The 13,363-nt window shown below is 41.6% G+C and overlaps 1 protein-coding gene across 1 annotated transcript in view; it reads left to right on the top strand.

Moving 5' to 3' along the window:
- The window catches only part of LOC144821638 (pancreas/duodenum homeobox protein 1-like), a 92,334-nt gene extending 82,205 nt beyond the window's left edge, over nucleotides 1-10,129 (top strand). The window contains exon 2 of the mRNA XM_078678874.1: nucleotides 9,397-10,129. Within this exon, the coding sequence (XP_078535000.1) occupies nucleotides 9,397-9,674 (278 nt within the window). The 3' untranslated portion in view covers nucleotides 9,675-10,129. The remainder of the gene's footprint in view (nucleotides 1-9,396) is intronic.
- Nucleotides 10,130-13,363: the final 3,234 nt, after the last annotated feature.

The following is a 13,363-nucleotide window of genomic DNA, read 5'->3' as shown; positions in this document are numbered from 1 at the left end:
GAACTTTTCGGAGTATTTTCAGTATTCCAAAACATTTTCCCGTGATTTTACTGATCTGTTGCTTGAAAGAAAGCTCCGCGTCCAGCATGATTCCTAGATTTCTGACGGATTCCGCCGGAAGGGGAATCGCCCCTAATTCTGTTGGCCACCAAGCCTGCGACCAGGCAGAGGGTGATTTACCAGCCACCAGTAATTCTGTTTTATCGCCATTAAGGTGCAGGCAGTTGGTGTTCATCCACCCTGCCACCGCAAGCATGCAATTGGAGAAGTTAGTGGCGCCCTCTGCCTGATTGTGGGTGAGTCTAATTATTAGTTGGGTATCATCAGCATATGTGACGATATCCACTCCAAAAGCTTTCACAATATGAGCTAGGGGCTCCATATAAAGATTGAACAACGTAGGGCTCAAACTTGAGCCCTGTGTAACCCCATGTCTCAGCTTGCGAAGAGAGGATTTATGAGGAGGACAGTGCACCTGAAAACTCCTGTTTTCTAGAAAGGATTTTATCTATTCCAATGCTAATCCTTCTACTCCCATGTCTGAGAGGCGAGACAGCAGCGTCGAGTGCAGCACGGTGTCAAAAGCTGCACTAAGATCTAATAAAACCAACGCTGCCGTCTGCCCCTCGTCTGCTAGTTGTCTCAGACATTCTGTGGAGAAGAGAACCGCCGACTCTGTTGAATGGCCTGCTCTAAACCCTGACTGTGTGGAATGGAGAAGGGAGTTCTCTTCAACAAATTTCATGAGTTGGCTGTTCACTACCTTCTCCACAACTTTCCTGCAGAAAGGGAGGAGGGAGATAGGGCGGAGATTTTGTAGCTGGGAGATATGTATGGTGGCTTTTTTTTTTCAGGGGATTGACCTGTGCCGTTTTCCATACGTCAGGTACATGGCACTCCTGAAAAGACAAGGTGATCAGGTGTTCTATCTGATCCATCATACATTCTAGGACTCCCTTACAATGATTGGGAGAAATCACATCATAGGGAGATCCGGGCTGGATGCCGTTTGCGATGGTGAACTGGTCTTGCCTGTCAGGAACTTTAAAACAGGTCAGACGGGGTTTGGTGGCAGAATCACTTCTCGCTACCGAGTGTTTGGTCGGCAGATTACCTGTAAAAGTGGCATGTATTAAATCCACTTTCTTTACAAAAAAGTCTGCAATGTCATCACATAGCTCATTCGAGTAGGTGTCTTGGGCCTCAAGCCTAATTGGGACTGTAGGTTCTTTATAAATAGAAAAAAGTTCTTTAGTGGGATTTTTAGCAGATTCAATGCGTTCCTTAAAATGAGCGCCTTTGGCTGCTCTTACGAGTTTGTGATATAATTTTAATTCTCTTTTGTAGTTCAGCTTGTCTTCTGGATTGTAATTTTTCCTCCAGCCACGTTCTATGTTTTTACATTTGGCTTTAGCTTCTTTAAGTTCCTTGGAAAACCAAGGGGCAGTTTTGGTTTTTCTGGCGGGGGGCTTGAATATGGTGTTACTGTGTCTAGCGCCCTAGACATCCATATTTCGTATTCAGCCCATGCCTTAAGCAGAGTGTCACTAGGAAGAGGAGGTTCTTTAAGTAGGGCGGATCTAAAGTTTTCCTGCGTAAACTTCTTCCAGTCTCTACGTTTCTGAGGCCTAAGCTTGGTCATTCTGCAATCCTGTGGGGCAGCTTCTACCTCGAATGGAATGATAAAGTGATCCGACCATGTTATTTGAATCGGTGTGGCAACTTTAATACCCTCCCAGTTAGCAAAAATGGTGTCTAAGAGGTGACCTAGTTGGTGCGACGGGGATGTAGATTGTAGTTTGAGTGTCAGGGATTTAAGTGCATCCACTACAGCCTGTGCCTCCTTGCAGTTGGAATCCTCAAAGTGGAGGTTAAGGTCTCCTAAAATAAGAAATTTCCTATACCGAAGTACAGGCTGAGTTATTAGTTCTGTCAGTTGATTGCAGAACTGTGAAGTCTTACCTGGCGGTCGGTACAAGAGGAGTCCGTTGATAATATTTTTTGGAGTGGCTTTAATAGTGAAAAAACCACCTTCACTATTGGACAGTGTGGCCTTCTCTAAGGTACATTGTATGTTACTTTTGTAGATCATTGCCAGTCCCCCACCTTTCTGCCTTTCTCTGTCAATTCTGAGCAGGCAGTAGCCTACGGGGACAGCTTCCAGAATTTCGGGTGTTGAGGCTTCATCCAGCCATGTCTCTGTTAGAAAGAGCACATCGAGATCCCCCTGTAACAGCAGGTCATGTATCTCCAGTTTATGCTTTTTCATGGATCTACAATTTAATAATGTCAATTTCATATTAGTCAGCGTCAACTCGTCATTCCTCCACCCACGGGTGGTAAAGCGGCAGGTCGCACAATGCGGCGATAGTGAGTCCGCTTACAGGGTATGACGACAACTATCTTCAACATTGGGGCGGAGGGCAAGTAGGTCACTTGTAGTATACCTGATTAGCCTTCTAATATTACTGGCAATGGAGATAAAAGGGGCAGGGGTTTTGGCCCCGCGCCCCGGTCGGCCGCGGAAGGGCGCAGACAGGCTTGCCTTTGGCGCGCCGCTGGCGCGCCCGCTGCGCCCGCCCGCTGCGCGGACGGAAAGACGTCATCTTTTTATCCAGTGTGGAGGTGGGCGGGAAGCGTCCGACTACTGGACCGCTACCCTATTCCCCCCCTAGATGGCGTCCCCCCTCCTAGACTGCCGGCGTCAGCACCTAAATCGGCTGCACCGGTCAGGAAATGGCATCGAGGGGACTCAGAGCAACGTAAATCTCACACCGAGGGGTCAGTAATGCAGACTGGTAAAAATGAACAGATTCAAATATTTTACAGTTTTTAAAATAAATTCTGCAATCAGTAAAGTAAGTGCCCGTGGGCAACAGGGATAGCAAAGGAGAGCCCTCGGCTTCCGCCTCATGGTGAGCAAAACAAATCTGAACCCTGACAGAAAGGACGGGTTTTAAGTACCTGGGCCGGCGGGAAGCGTCCGACTACTGGACCGCTACCCTATTCCCCCCCAAGATGGCGTCCCCCCTCCTAGCCTGCCGGTGTCAGCACCTAAATCGGCTGCACCAGTCAGGAAATGGCATCGAGGGGCCTCGGAGCAACGTAAATCTCACACCGAGGGGTCAGTAATGCAGACAGGTAAAAATGAACAGATAAAAATATTTTACAGTTTTTAAAATAAATTCCGCAATCAGTAAAGTAAGTGCCCGTGGGCTACAGGGATAGCAAAGGAGAGCCCCCGGCTTCCGCCTCAGGGGTGAGCAAAGCAAATCTGAACCCTGACAGAAAGGACGGGTTTTAAATACCTGGGCGGGCGGGAAGCGTCCGACTACTGGACCGCTACCCTATTCCCCCCAAGATGGCGTCCCCCCTCCTAGCCTGCTGGCGTCAGCACCTAAATCGGCTGCACCGGTCAGGAAATGGCATCGAGGGGCCTCGGAGCAACGTAAATCTCACACCGAGGAGTCAGTAATGCGGACAGGTAAAAATGAACAGATTAAAATATTTTACAGTTTTTAAAATAAATTCCGCAATCAGTAAAGTAAGTGCCCGTGGGCTACAGGGATAGCGAAGGAGAGCCCCCGGCTTCCGCCTCAGGGGTGAGCAAAGCAAATCACTGTGTCAGATTTTCCAGCAACTTGCTATTAGTGACTTCATACATTTTTGTGTTCAGTTTTGCCAATATATTAGCGATGTTTCTTAGAATTTATCCACAATGTTTTAATTTTTTGGCGTATAATACAATCCTTTACTATGACAAACAATTCATAGGCTTCCATATCATTGCTCTCATGGGGATGGGCGAGGAGAACTCATCATTAACCTGTTCAGTCTCTGGCAGGACTGACCATCCATCTGAAATTGGATCAGTCTTAAAGTAAGACATGAAGGTGGGATCATAGGGCACTGGTGAGTTTCCTGCACTCCACACAGCAGCAAGAGATACCTTCATTGCCGTAAGGTTCAGAATAATCTACTGTGTGTGACTAAAATGTTTAGCACACCTCATAATGGCCCAGACAGAAACCAGTTTTGAAGGACCTCAGTGTACGCAGCATTAGTAGTCCCAGCAAAAAACATTAATAGTGATTGACAAGTAACATGCCCTGACAACTCCAGAGAGTAACAAGTATTAAAGGTACACATTATTGGCCCAAACTGTAGTGATAAATAATAGCCTTACAAAGTGAACATCACTGGCCAGCTCTTACTACTGGTGCTATTTTGTGTTGCAGCTGCAGAATAGGAGCCTTTGGACCATGGGGAGTCAGAGTGCTGTGAGGTGCTATGAGCATGTGCTGGCTGCTAAGTGAGCATTGTGGAAACTAGTGGGGTGACATGCACCAATGGCAGTTGCGGAAATGAGCTGGTTCGGGCACCGTAGTTCATCATCTAAGACAGTGAGTTGAGAAGCTGGCAGTGGGAATCTTACTAGCACCACTAGGGAATGGAAATGCTGGAAGAGCTATTATTTTATAAATGCAATGCCGCAGAATGATATTACTTTTCGAATGCATGATGTTTTCCATGGCAACTGCGGGGTATCAACATTTGATCATCCCAAGTTGGGTAAGAAAAAATACATACTTTTTGTTCCCATTAAATATGTTGTGCACGTTTAAGGTCAAATCTAAAATGGGGATCCATGCCATTAAAGCACAATCTAAAAAATATAGTGGCATTAATGTTTTGTTAAAATGGAGCTGAACTGATATATATATCTTGCAGGGCATTCCTGAAAATTGACATGTTTCATACAAATCAGACATAATTGCATAATTTGTAAACATGAACTACTCTAACTCTTCAGAGTGTATATTGTGAGGCTTAAGACCAAGGGAAACTAATATTATAGCTGGTAATAATAACTAGTAGTATGCGAGATCACCATATTGTTGTAGCAGCAGCTTGACATTAATCACACTCACAAAAATTCAAAAATGTAGGATAGAGAACAACAATATTGTGTAACAGAAATATTGTGTCAAAAATATTTACAGAAATATTGTGCCAAAAATATCGATTTCCTATTCTTATAATGGTAATTACAAAAAATCTAAAAATATAATATCACACTAATACTGTTAAAAAATACAACACTTTTGTTTCTAAATATAAATAATTTAAAGTGTTCACTCTTATATTATTATATTTTAATATATACCATGAATATAATGTTAATTAAATAAGTCTTAAAATATTTAATACTATATATGAATGTATACTTATATTAACGGACATACATATATGAATATTTGTGTATGTTTATATTCACACAAAAAAACAAACGTTACACGTCAGTTATAGTTAGGAAACCTTTATTTAGGTTTGTTATAGAAAAACAAATTACGCTCCACAAACATTTGAAATTCTACAGTTATAGTTGTTTCTTAATTTTATCATTTATGCACTCATTTCGATCTTATTTGTGCCAGACACACCTTAAACTACACAAGCATAACAAATCAATTACTTGTGGTTATCGTTTGAAATTATCAGTTATGCACTGCTTTCATATTACAATAATTCATACTTATAACTCACATTTATACTCATGCCCCACCTTTCAATGAATATCACTCATGCAGTTCAGTACACAGTCATCATGTCACTCACCACACTACATTACCTATAACTCACCACTTCGCCGTGTACTACCTATACCCTTGGATATTACCTAAATTGTAGCATGTGAAATTCTTGGAGTAAATAAAACACTTATGACATCAGAAATTATATTATTAGCCAGAATACAGTGCATTGGACAGTGGTGAGTTATAGGTAATGTAGTATGGCAAGTGAGGTGACAAGACTGTGTACGGGAGTGCGCAAGTAATATTAAAGGTGGTTTGTAAGTATAAATGTGAGTTATAAGTATGAGTTATGGCAATATGAAAGCAGTGCGTAAATTATAATTTCAAAAGATAACTAGAAGTAGTGAATTTGTCATGCTTGTGTAGTTTAAGGCACTAATAAGATAGAAATAAGATCTTAAGTGATGCATTGGTGATAAAATTAAGGGATAATTATAAATGTAGAATTTGAAATGTTTGTGGAGTGTAATTTGGGTTCGTATACCAAACCTAAATAATGGAATCCTAACTATAACTGACGAGTAACCTTTGTTTTTGTGTGAATTTCAGTGGTTTTTACAAAGGTAGTAACAATTTTGTCATATTCATCCACTTTAGTTTAGTGGAGTAGAGTGTTATTAAGTGGAGAGTGGTACAATATAGTGGTGGATAGTTTTGTAAAGTGAACTCTGGGACAGTATATTGAGGTATTTTAAAGTGGAGTAAAGTGGAATGAGGTATAGTGAATTAGTGTATAGTTGAATGCCATACAGCAGAGTGGCATAGAGTTCATTTGCATACAGAGGAGTGTCGTACAGTAAACTCAGATACAGTAGAATGGGATTTATTGTAGGTGCATAGAGTGAAGTCGTATACAATGCACTGATATGCAGTGAGGTAGCATATAGTCGAGTGTGGTAAAGTGGATTGACTCCCTATCAATATTTTAAAGAGTATTTACATATACTGTAATGGCAAAACCAAATAATCACTATAATCATCCCCTACCGGCGAAATGCTGGTCCTCCATAAATCACCTGCTAATCCCAACTTGGACTAAGATCATCAATGCCTCTCTATCACAAGGTCAAATACCTGCTTGCCTAAAAACAGGCCAAGTAACCCCTCTCCTAAAAAAAACGACTGAGAAACCCTTAGATCCGAACTATTACAGACCGGTAACCAACAACCCCATGTTGGCCAAAATTCTGGAAAAATGTGTACAACAACAACTGAGCTTACACATATCGGACTTCAACCTGCTAAACGACTGCCAATCCGGCTTCCGCCCAAACCATAGCACGGAAACTGCGATGCTACACATAGTTGATGATGCCTTAATGGCTCTTGACCAGAATGAAACATGTCTCTTAATACTGCTGGACCTGTCGTCTGCCTTCGACACGGTTAATCATGCCTATATACTCGATCGTCTGAAAAACAGGATGGGTTTTGAAGATACGGTACTAACCTGGTTTAACTCCTTTCTGGAAAATAGATTACAAAAAGTCATTATCAACCAAACCCTTTCAAGCCCAACCAACAATAATATAGGAGTTCCGCAAGGCTCAACGCTATCTCTGGCTCTTTTCAATCTGTATGTAGAACTTCTCACAGAAATTCTACAAAAAGACAACATTGCTTTCCACATGTATGCTGATGACAGTCAGCTGTACATCAAGATCGCTTCAGCGGATGACATAAAGTCAATGAATCTAGCCTTAAAGAGAACCCTACTATGGTTATCCAAGAACCACCTAAAGCTAAACCCTCAGAAAACTGAATTCCTACTGATTACTCCACAGAAAAGTAAAATAATGATTGCAGACTGGGCCAACCTCATCACTGCTCTAAATCGCAGTCCGAAGATTGTGGAGTCAACCAAATCTCTGGGTATCATTCTGGACAAAAATCTTAACATGTCAGCGCATATTAACACAATGGCAAAAAACGCTAGGTTCCACTTAAGCTACTTACGAAAGCTAAAACCTGTTCTAAATAAAGCTGACCTTAACACAGCAGTTCAGGCACTGGCCATCTCAAGGATTGAATATGGTTGCACTACTTTAGCAGGGCTCCCTAAAATCTCAACAGCCCCATTGAAAGCATGCCTTAATTCAGCCACAAGATTGATAGCGGGATCAAAACAATTCGACCATATCTCTCCCCATCTGAAAGCTCTCAACTGGCTTCCATTCGAAGCACGAATCCAGTTTAAACTAGCTTGCATCACTCATAAAGCAGTGCACAACAAATCCCCAGTCTATCTTGCCCAGAAACTCACTCTGTCAGGAGGGTCTCGCGCATCCAGGAGCAAAGAGGACATTCTACTGAAACCGGCACGTTTCCATAAGAAAAAAACCTATGACCGAGCATTCTCAGGGGCAGCACCAAGAATTTGGAACGCCCTCCCCCCGGACATAAGAAGAATTCCATACATCTCAACATTCAAAAAGGAAGCAAAACTATTTTACATGAAGAAATTTCTTCCCTAATACCCTACTGCCGAACTTTGTAAATGTCATGCTCCCGTGCCGTTCGAAGGCGAACTCAAGCCCTCTTTGCAATCATGAGAACTGTTCAATCATGATGTGTTTTATGACGCCAACTACAGGAACTGTATAATCTTTTTATTGTCATATTATGTGGTTTATTGCTAAAATAAGCTATCTGTTTGAACACTATATATTGGACTATGCCGTTTGCAATTCTAATTGTTTCAAACCAGTAATGACTCTCGGAATATGATTTGGATTTTTATAAGGATCTGTAAAGCGCTCTGATACCCTGTTTCAGGGTCATGTTCGCGCTATAGAAAACACAAAAATAAATAAATAAATAAATGGCATAGAGTGTAGTGGTCTACATTGGAGTGTTGTAGAGTTTAGGGGCCTATATTGGAATATTGTGTACTGAAATAGCATTCAGTGGAGTGGCATACAGTGGTATGTGGTACAGTGGAGTGGAGTAAAGTGAAATTGGGTACATTGGAGTGAGGTATACTGGAGTGCTATGGAGGGAAATGTTGTTTAGTTGAGTCTGAGTGGTGTACGGTGGGCATACGTAACGTGGAGTGTGGTACAGTATAGTATTGTAAATTTAAATTGCGTAAAATGGAGAGGCATATATTGGAGTGCCGTATAGTGCAGTGGTGCAGAACAGTATACTGTCAACTATAGTGGTGTAGAGTGTACTATTGTACAGTGTAATAGCATGAAGTAGAGTAGCATAAACTATAGTGAGACAGAGTGAAGTACGGTATATGTTGCAGTACTTCAACTGCCATATATATTTATTCCTATTACAAAGTGTGACTAATCAAGTTGTGTATCCATCAAGTTTAACCCACTTCCAATAGTTCATTAAGTTCTCTTTGGTTATAGTTACATTAATTCTCTGATGACCCTTTCATAAGAGACCTCCCAGTAAGTCATGAGGGTTCTTGTGGCCACTGACATTCATGAAACAGTGACTTTTTAGTTTTTGTGCTTGACTCTGTATAAACACAAACGGATGTAGCTTGCTTATAATATTCAAATTCTAACTGTAGCCGATATTTATGGCTGGCAACATAGCATCTTAATTTATTAGTAATAACTCTAGTAATAACCCTTTACTCCCTAATGAGGCTTAAACTGGGTGAATATTTTTCATAATAAGTACTCTCACAAAGCTTTCCATGGTACTGAAAAGCTTTTAGAAAGTACGTTAGTAATGCATGTTAGCCCCCCCAAACATAAAACAGTCATTAGGATACCACTGTAATTATATTCACATTTCATGTAATAAAACAACCATATTTTGTTTTATGTCCTCACAGGTGAGTTTTATGCTGTACACTCTGAGGAGGGAAAGCGGGCCCGCACTGCCTACAGCCGGGCTCAACTTCTGGAGCTTGAGAAAGAGTTTCATTTTAATCGTTACATTGCCCGCCCACGGCGGGTAGAGCTGGCTGCTATACTCAACCTCACCGAGAGGCATGTAAAGATATGGTTCCAGAACAGGAGGATGAAGTGGAAGAAAGATGAAGTACAACAAGAGGCAAGGCTGGCCTCAGCACCAAATACATCAAGGACAACCAAAAGACTAACACCATAAAACGTACAAAAATTGCTCTGTCTATAATAAACGTTTATTTATTTTAAATTTGCATTTCAAGAGAAGGAGATTTAAAACATTTTTGTCTATTTTGACAAGATTATTGGAAGAATCAGAAGACAATTGTTTAAATGATGCACATTCTTAGGATGTTGTCCAATGTGTCTTTTATAAACATTGAGATGCCTAAGTTGTGAACTAAATGAAATGCACTGCCTACAATTATTGAACAATGTAAATATTTGTTTTAAATTGTCTGCCTGGTCCAAGGACATTTACGTTTTTTTACCTGGATTGTTCACGTATGTGTTTTCCTGATTACACACTTCTAAATTTACTGGATACATAGTTAATCATGACCAAAATAACTCGGCAATACAAAATACACACAGATAAGCTTTGTTTTCTATGGACAAAACACATTTGTGCACTTTGGATCAATAAAGATAAAAGAATTATGAAGCAAATCAAGACATTAGTGTTCAAAGATATGCTGAACGCTGTGAAGAAAATATGAGCTTTGTGACTGGACCAAACATTGGGGCATTTGTGCGACCTGTACTCAGGAAAAATCTGTTCCATGTACAGAAAATACCAAGCTACAGAGAAAGAATGTAACGCCTTGCAAGTTTGAGGGTGCCCAAAATATTTTGTATTGCAAACCCACAAGAATCCTCACCAGCTCGACTACTGTCCAAGTAATTATGACAGAAAACAACCGGCAGTAATGAACATTAATAGTTTGCCAATACAATATTTACCTTGTTTGAATTTTCATAATAAAAACACTAAGGGGTTGATTCCGATTCGGGAAACGAATCCGTATGACGATTCGTATTCGTGTCACGTTTCCGTACGAATCTTATGAATCCCTCGGAATCGTGTAGTACGATCTGTTGCGAGAAAATACATCTGAATCATTGCGAACCGTACGAAAATGAAGGGTAAATCCGTACGACATCGACCCGCACAGTGAACCGTACGATTCGTAAAAATGCCGTATGACCCGCCAAGTACGATCCGGACCGGAGAATCAGTATGCGATTTGTACGGTAAACGTCGCGTATGAGCGATTCGTACGAAGGGCAACACTATCACATATGCACCATACCCCTAAAATCATGGGGTATATGCACGGGGTGTACGCACCGTACACATTTGACCTTGGGGTGTACGAACCGTACCCCTACGGTCCGTATACCTACGATCATGGTGTGTACGCACAGGGACATACGCACCGTACCCCTGTAATTCAGGGGTGTACGCACCGTACCCCTGCAGTCACGGGGTGTACGCACCGTACCCGGGGGGTCCGTTTCGTACCCATTTCGAGGCGAAATCTGCTTTTACGGACGTTTTAAGCTCCCGTAGAAAAAGAGTCGTACGGAGTGTTGTCGATACGATTCGTACTTGCTGGGTCGGACAATGCAGCTTCGATCAGTACGGACATCACGTACTGCGCGTTCCGAATGCAATTCGTACGGATTAGTGAGTTGTACGTTCTGCATATGATTCGTACGGGAAAAAAGCTCCGTACGGCTATTTGGAGGCCATTTTACCGAATCGAATTCGACCCCTAAATGTTTTCATCAAAATGTTAAAGTACAATCATGTGGGGAGCGTCTGGACGACGCTCCACTCCCAGACGCACAGCGCGTGTCTGAATACCAGATTCAACCTTCAATCATCCATTTTATCCATATTAATGTTCGTCGTGTTTTATCCATAGTTTTACCAAATTTTTCTTTATATTAATCATTCCACACTTGAAAACGAATTGTATTGGACTAACGCTGCCTGACTTGTGTATTGGTCAGGCAGCGTTAGTCCATCACTACAGACTCTCACAGAGTCTAATTGCCTTTTTTTGGGTTGTAAGGGGGAGGGTCATGCAGCAGGGGTGGGTGGGGGTGGGGTAAAGCACAAAATTAATAAAATGAGCAAGTCAAATTGTACAATTAATATATTAAAGAAACTAACAGTCGAGGCAGTAAGTGAGGCTCAATTTATGGTAGGACAATATGGAAAAGTTAGTATTTATTTAAATTCAGGAAAGCAAGTAATCTGGTGCAATACTATGTATGGTCTGACTATTCAAAGTGAATCGTGGGGAAATTAAAACTCTGCTGCTGGAATGTGGCGGGTCTTAACGATAAGGGGAAGAGGGCACAGTTATGTCAAATAATACATCAAGGCTCATGTGATATCCTTTGTCAACAGGAGACCCACATTCCAATAGGTGAAATAGAGCTTTTAAAAATATCGGGCTTTAACATTCTTGATATAACTACACAGACATCTAAGACTCAAGGTGTTGTCATCCTAGCAAGGACTTTTTTGGGCAAACCCACGCGAAAATTGGCAGATCCCCATAGTAGGTGGGTTATAGTACAGCTTAATACAGGCATTACTATCTGCTCGATCTACGGGTCAAATCTGGACGACCCGGCTTTATTTAATGAATTAGAACTTACGCTGGCATCCTGGACTGGGCCTCTGGTCATTTGTGGCGATTTTAATATAACACTGGGCCATTCACAGAATAGACAAATACAGCAGGTATATACTGGACGCAAGCCCAAAGTATTTAGGGCAGTACGGCAATTTATGGCCAGCCACAACCTAAGTGATATCTGGAGCCTGAGAAATAATAAGGACCCTGGCTATACCTATTTCTCCTACCCCCACAACAAATACGTACGTATTGACTATATAATGTCAACTACCGATATTGCCCTAAATGCTGTGATAACCAAAGCCCCTAAGACGATATCAGATCATAACGCTCTTTTTGTTGTTTTTGATGTTGCCAGCTATAAGAGTAACAATCAGGGCTAGGCGCACAGCAAACGTTAATGGTTCTATCAGAGAGTTTGTAAGTGTTTAAAGGATTTTTGAGGTGCTCCTGCAGGTATCGCAACTGTTCGGATGCGACTAGAATTAAAGACAAAGTTGAGTATGCTACAGGAATGTAGGCATATCCCTGCGGCGGGCACACTGACTCAGGTTCGAGGACACCAAGGAAGGTGCGACGAATTCCAATAAAGTTCAAATCAAAAAGTTATCTTTTGAAGTTTTCAATTTATTATCCATTTCGTTCGTTCCTCATGGAAATTCATATTTTCATCATATGAAACATCACGGTAAGTAAATAAATCTTTATATGACGCTGGATTTACTCCAATGCATTTCGGACTGGAGGTCCTTTGTCAAGGAGCACTACAACAGAAATAATAAACGGAGTATCAATCAATGAGGATCCTGGATAAACCAGGCTATGGCTGTGTACTCATGCATTCATGCACTTAGGAGACCCAAATAGTGAAAAAGGAGACTAAGTGAATATCATGCGGAAGGAAGAGTTCTAATGGTGGCGTGTTTGGTGAGTGGGCAGGTGAATGGAACCAGGCTGATGTGTCCAAATTAGAAAACGAGTGAAAGAAACTGGGCTTGTGACTTTAACGAGTTAAAAGCGAAAAGGATGAGTTAAACGCAGTAGGTGCGGTGCGGTGCGGTGAAGTTCAATAAACGGGCTGCTCAGTGTTATCTGAGACTTATGTCCTTTACAAGGTGAAAAACGGTTGCGATTATAAACCACTTACTTAGGATATCAGCGTCTCATGGCAACATGAGGGTGTCAGGTTCAATGGCTCCGCGGAGTTGAAGCGGAGTTAAGGTGGGGAAAGGGT

Source organism: Lissotriton helveticus, chromosome 2_2 (assembly GCF_964261635.1).
Source record: "Lissotriton helveticus chromosome 2_2, aLisHel1.1, whole genome shotgun sequence".
Classification (NCBI taxonomy): domain Eukaryota; kingdom Metazoa; phylum Chordata; class Amphibia; order Caudata; family Salamandridae; genus Lissotriton; species Lissotriton helveticus.
The sequence above is the reverse complement of the archived record's forward strand: the minus strand, read 5'-3'. Positions and strand labels throughout refer to the sequence as shown.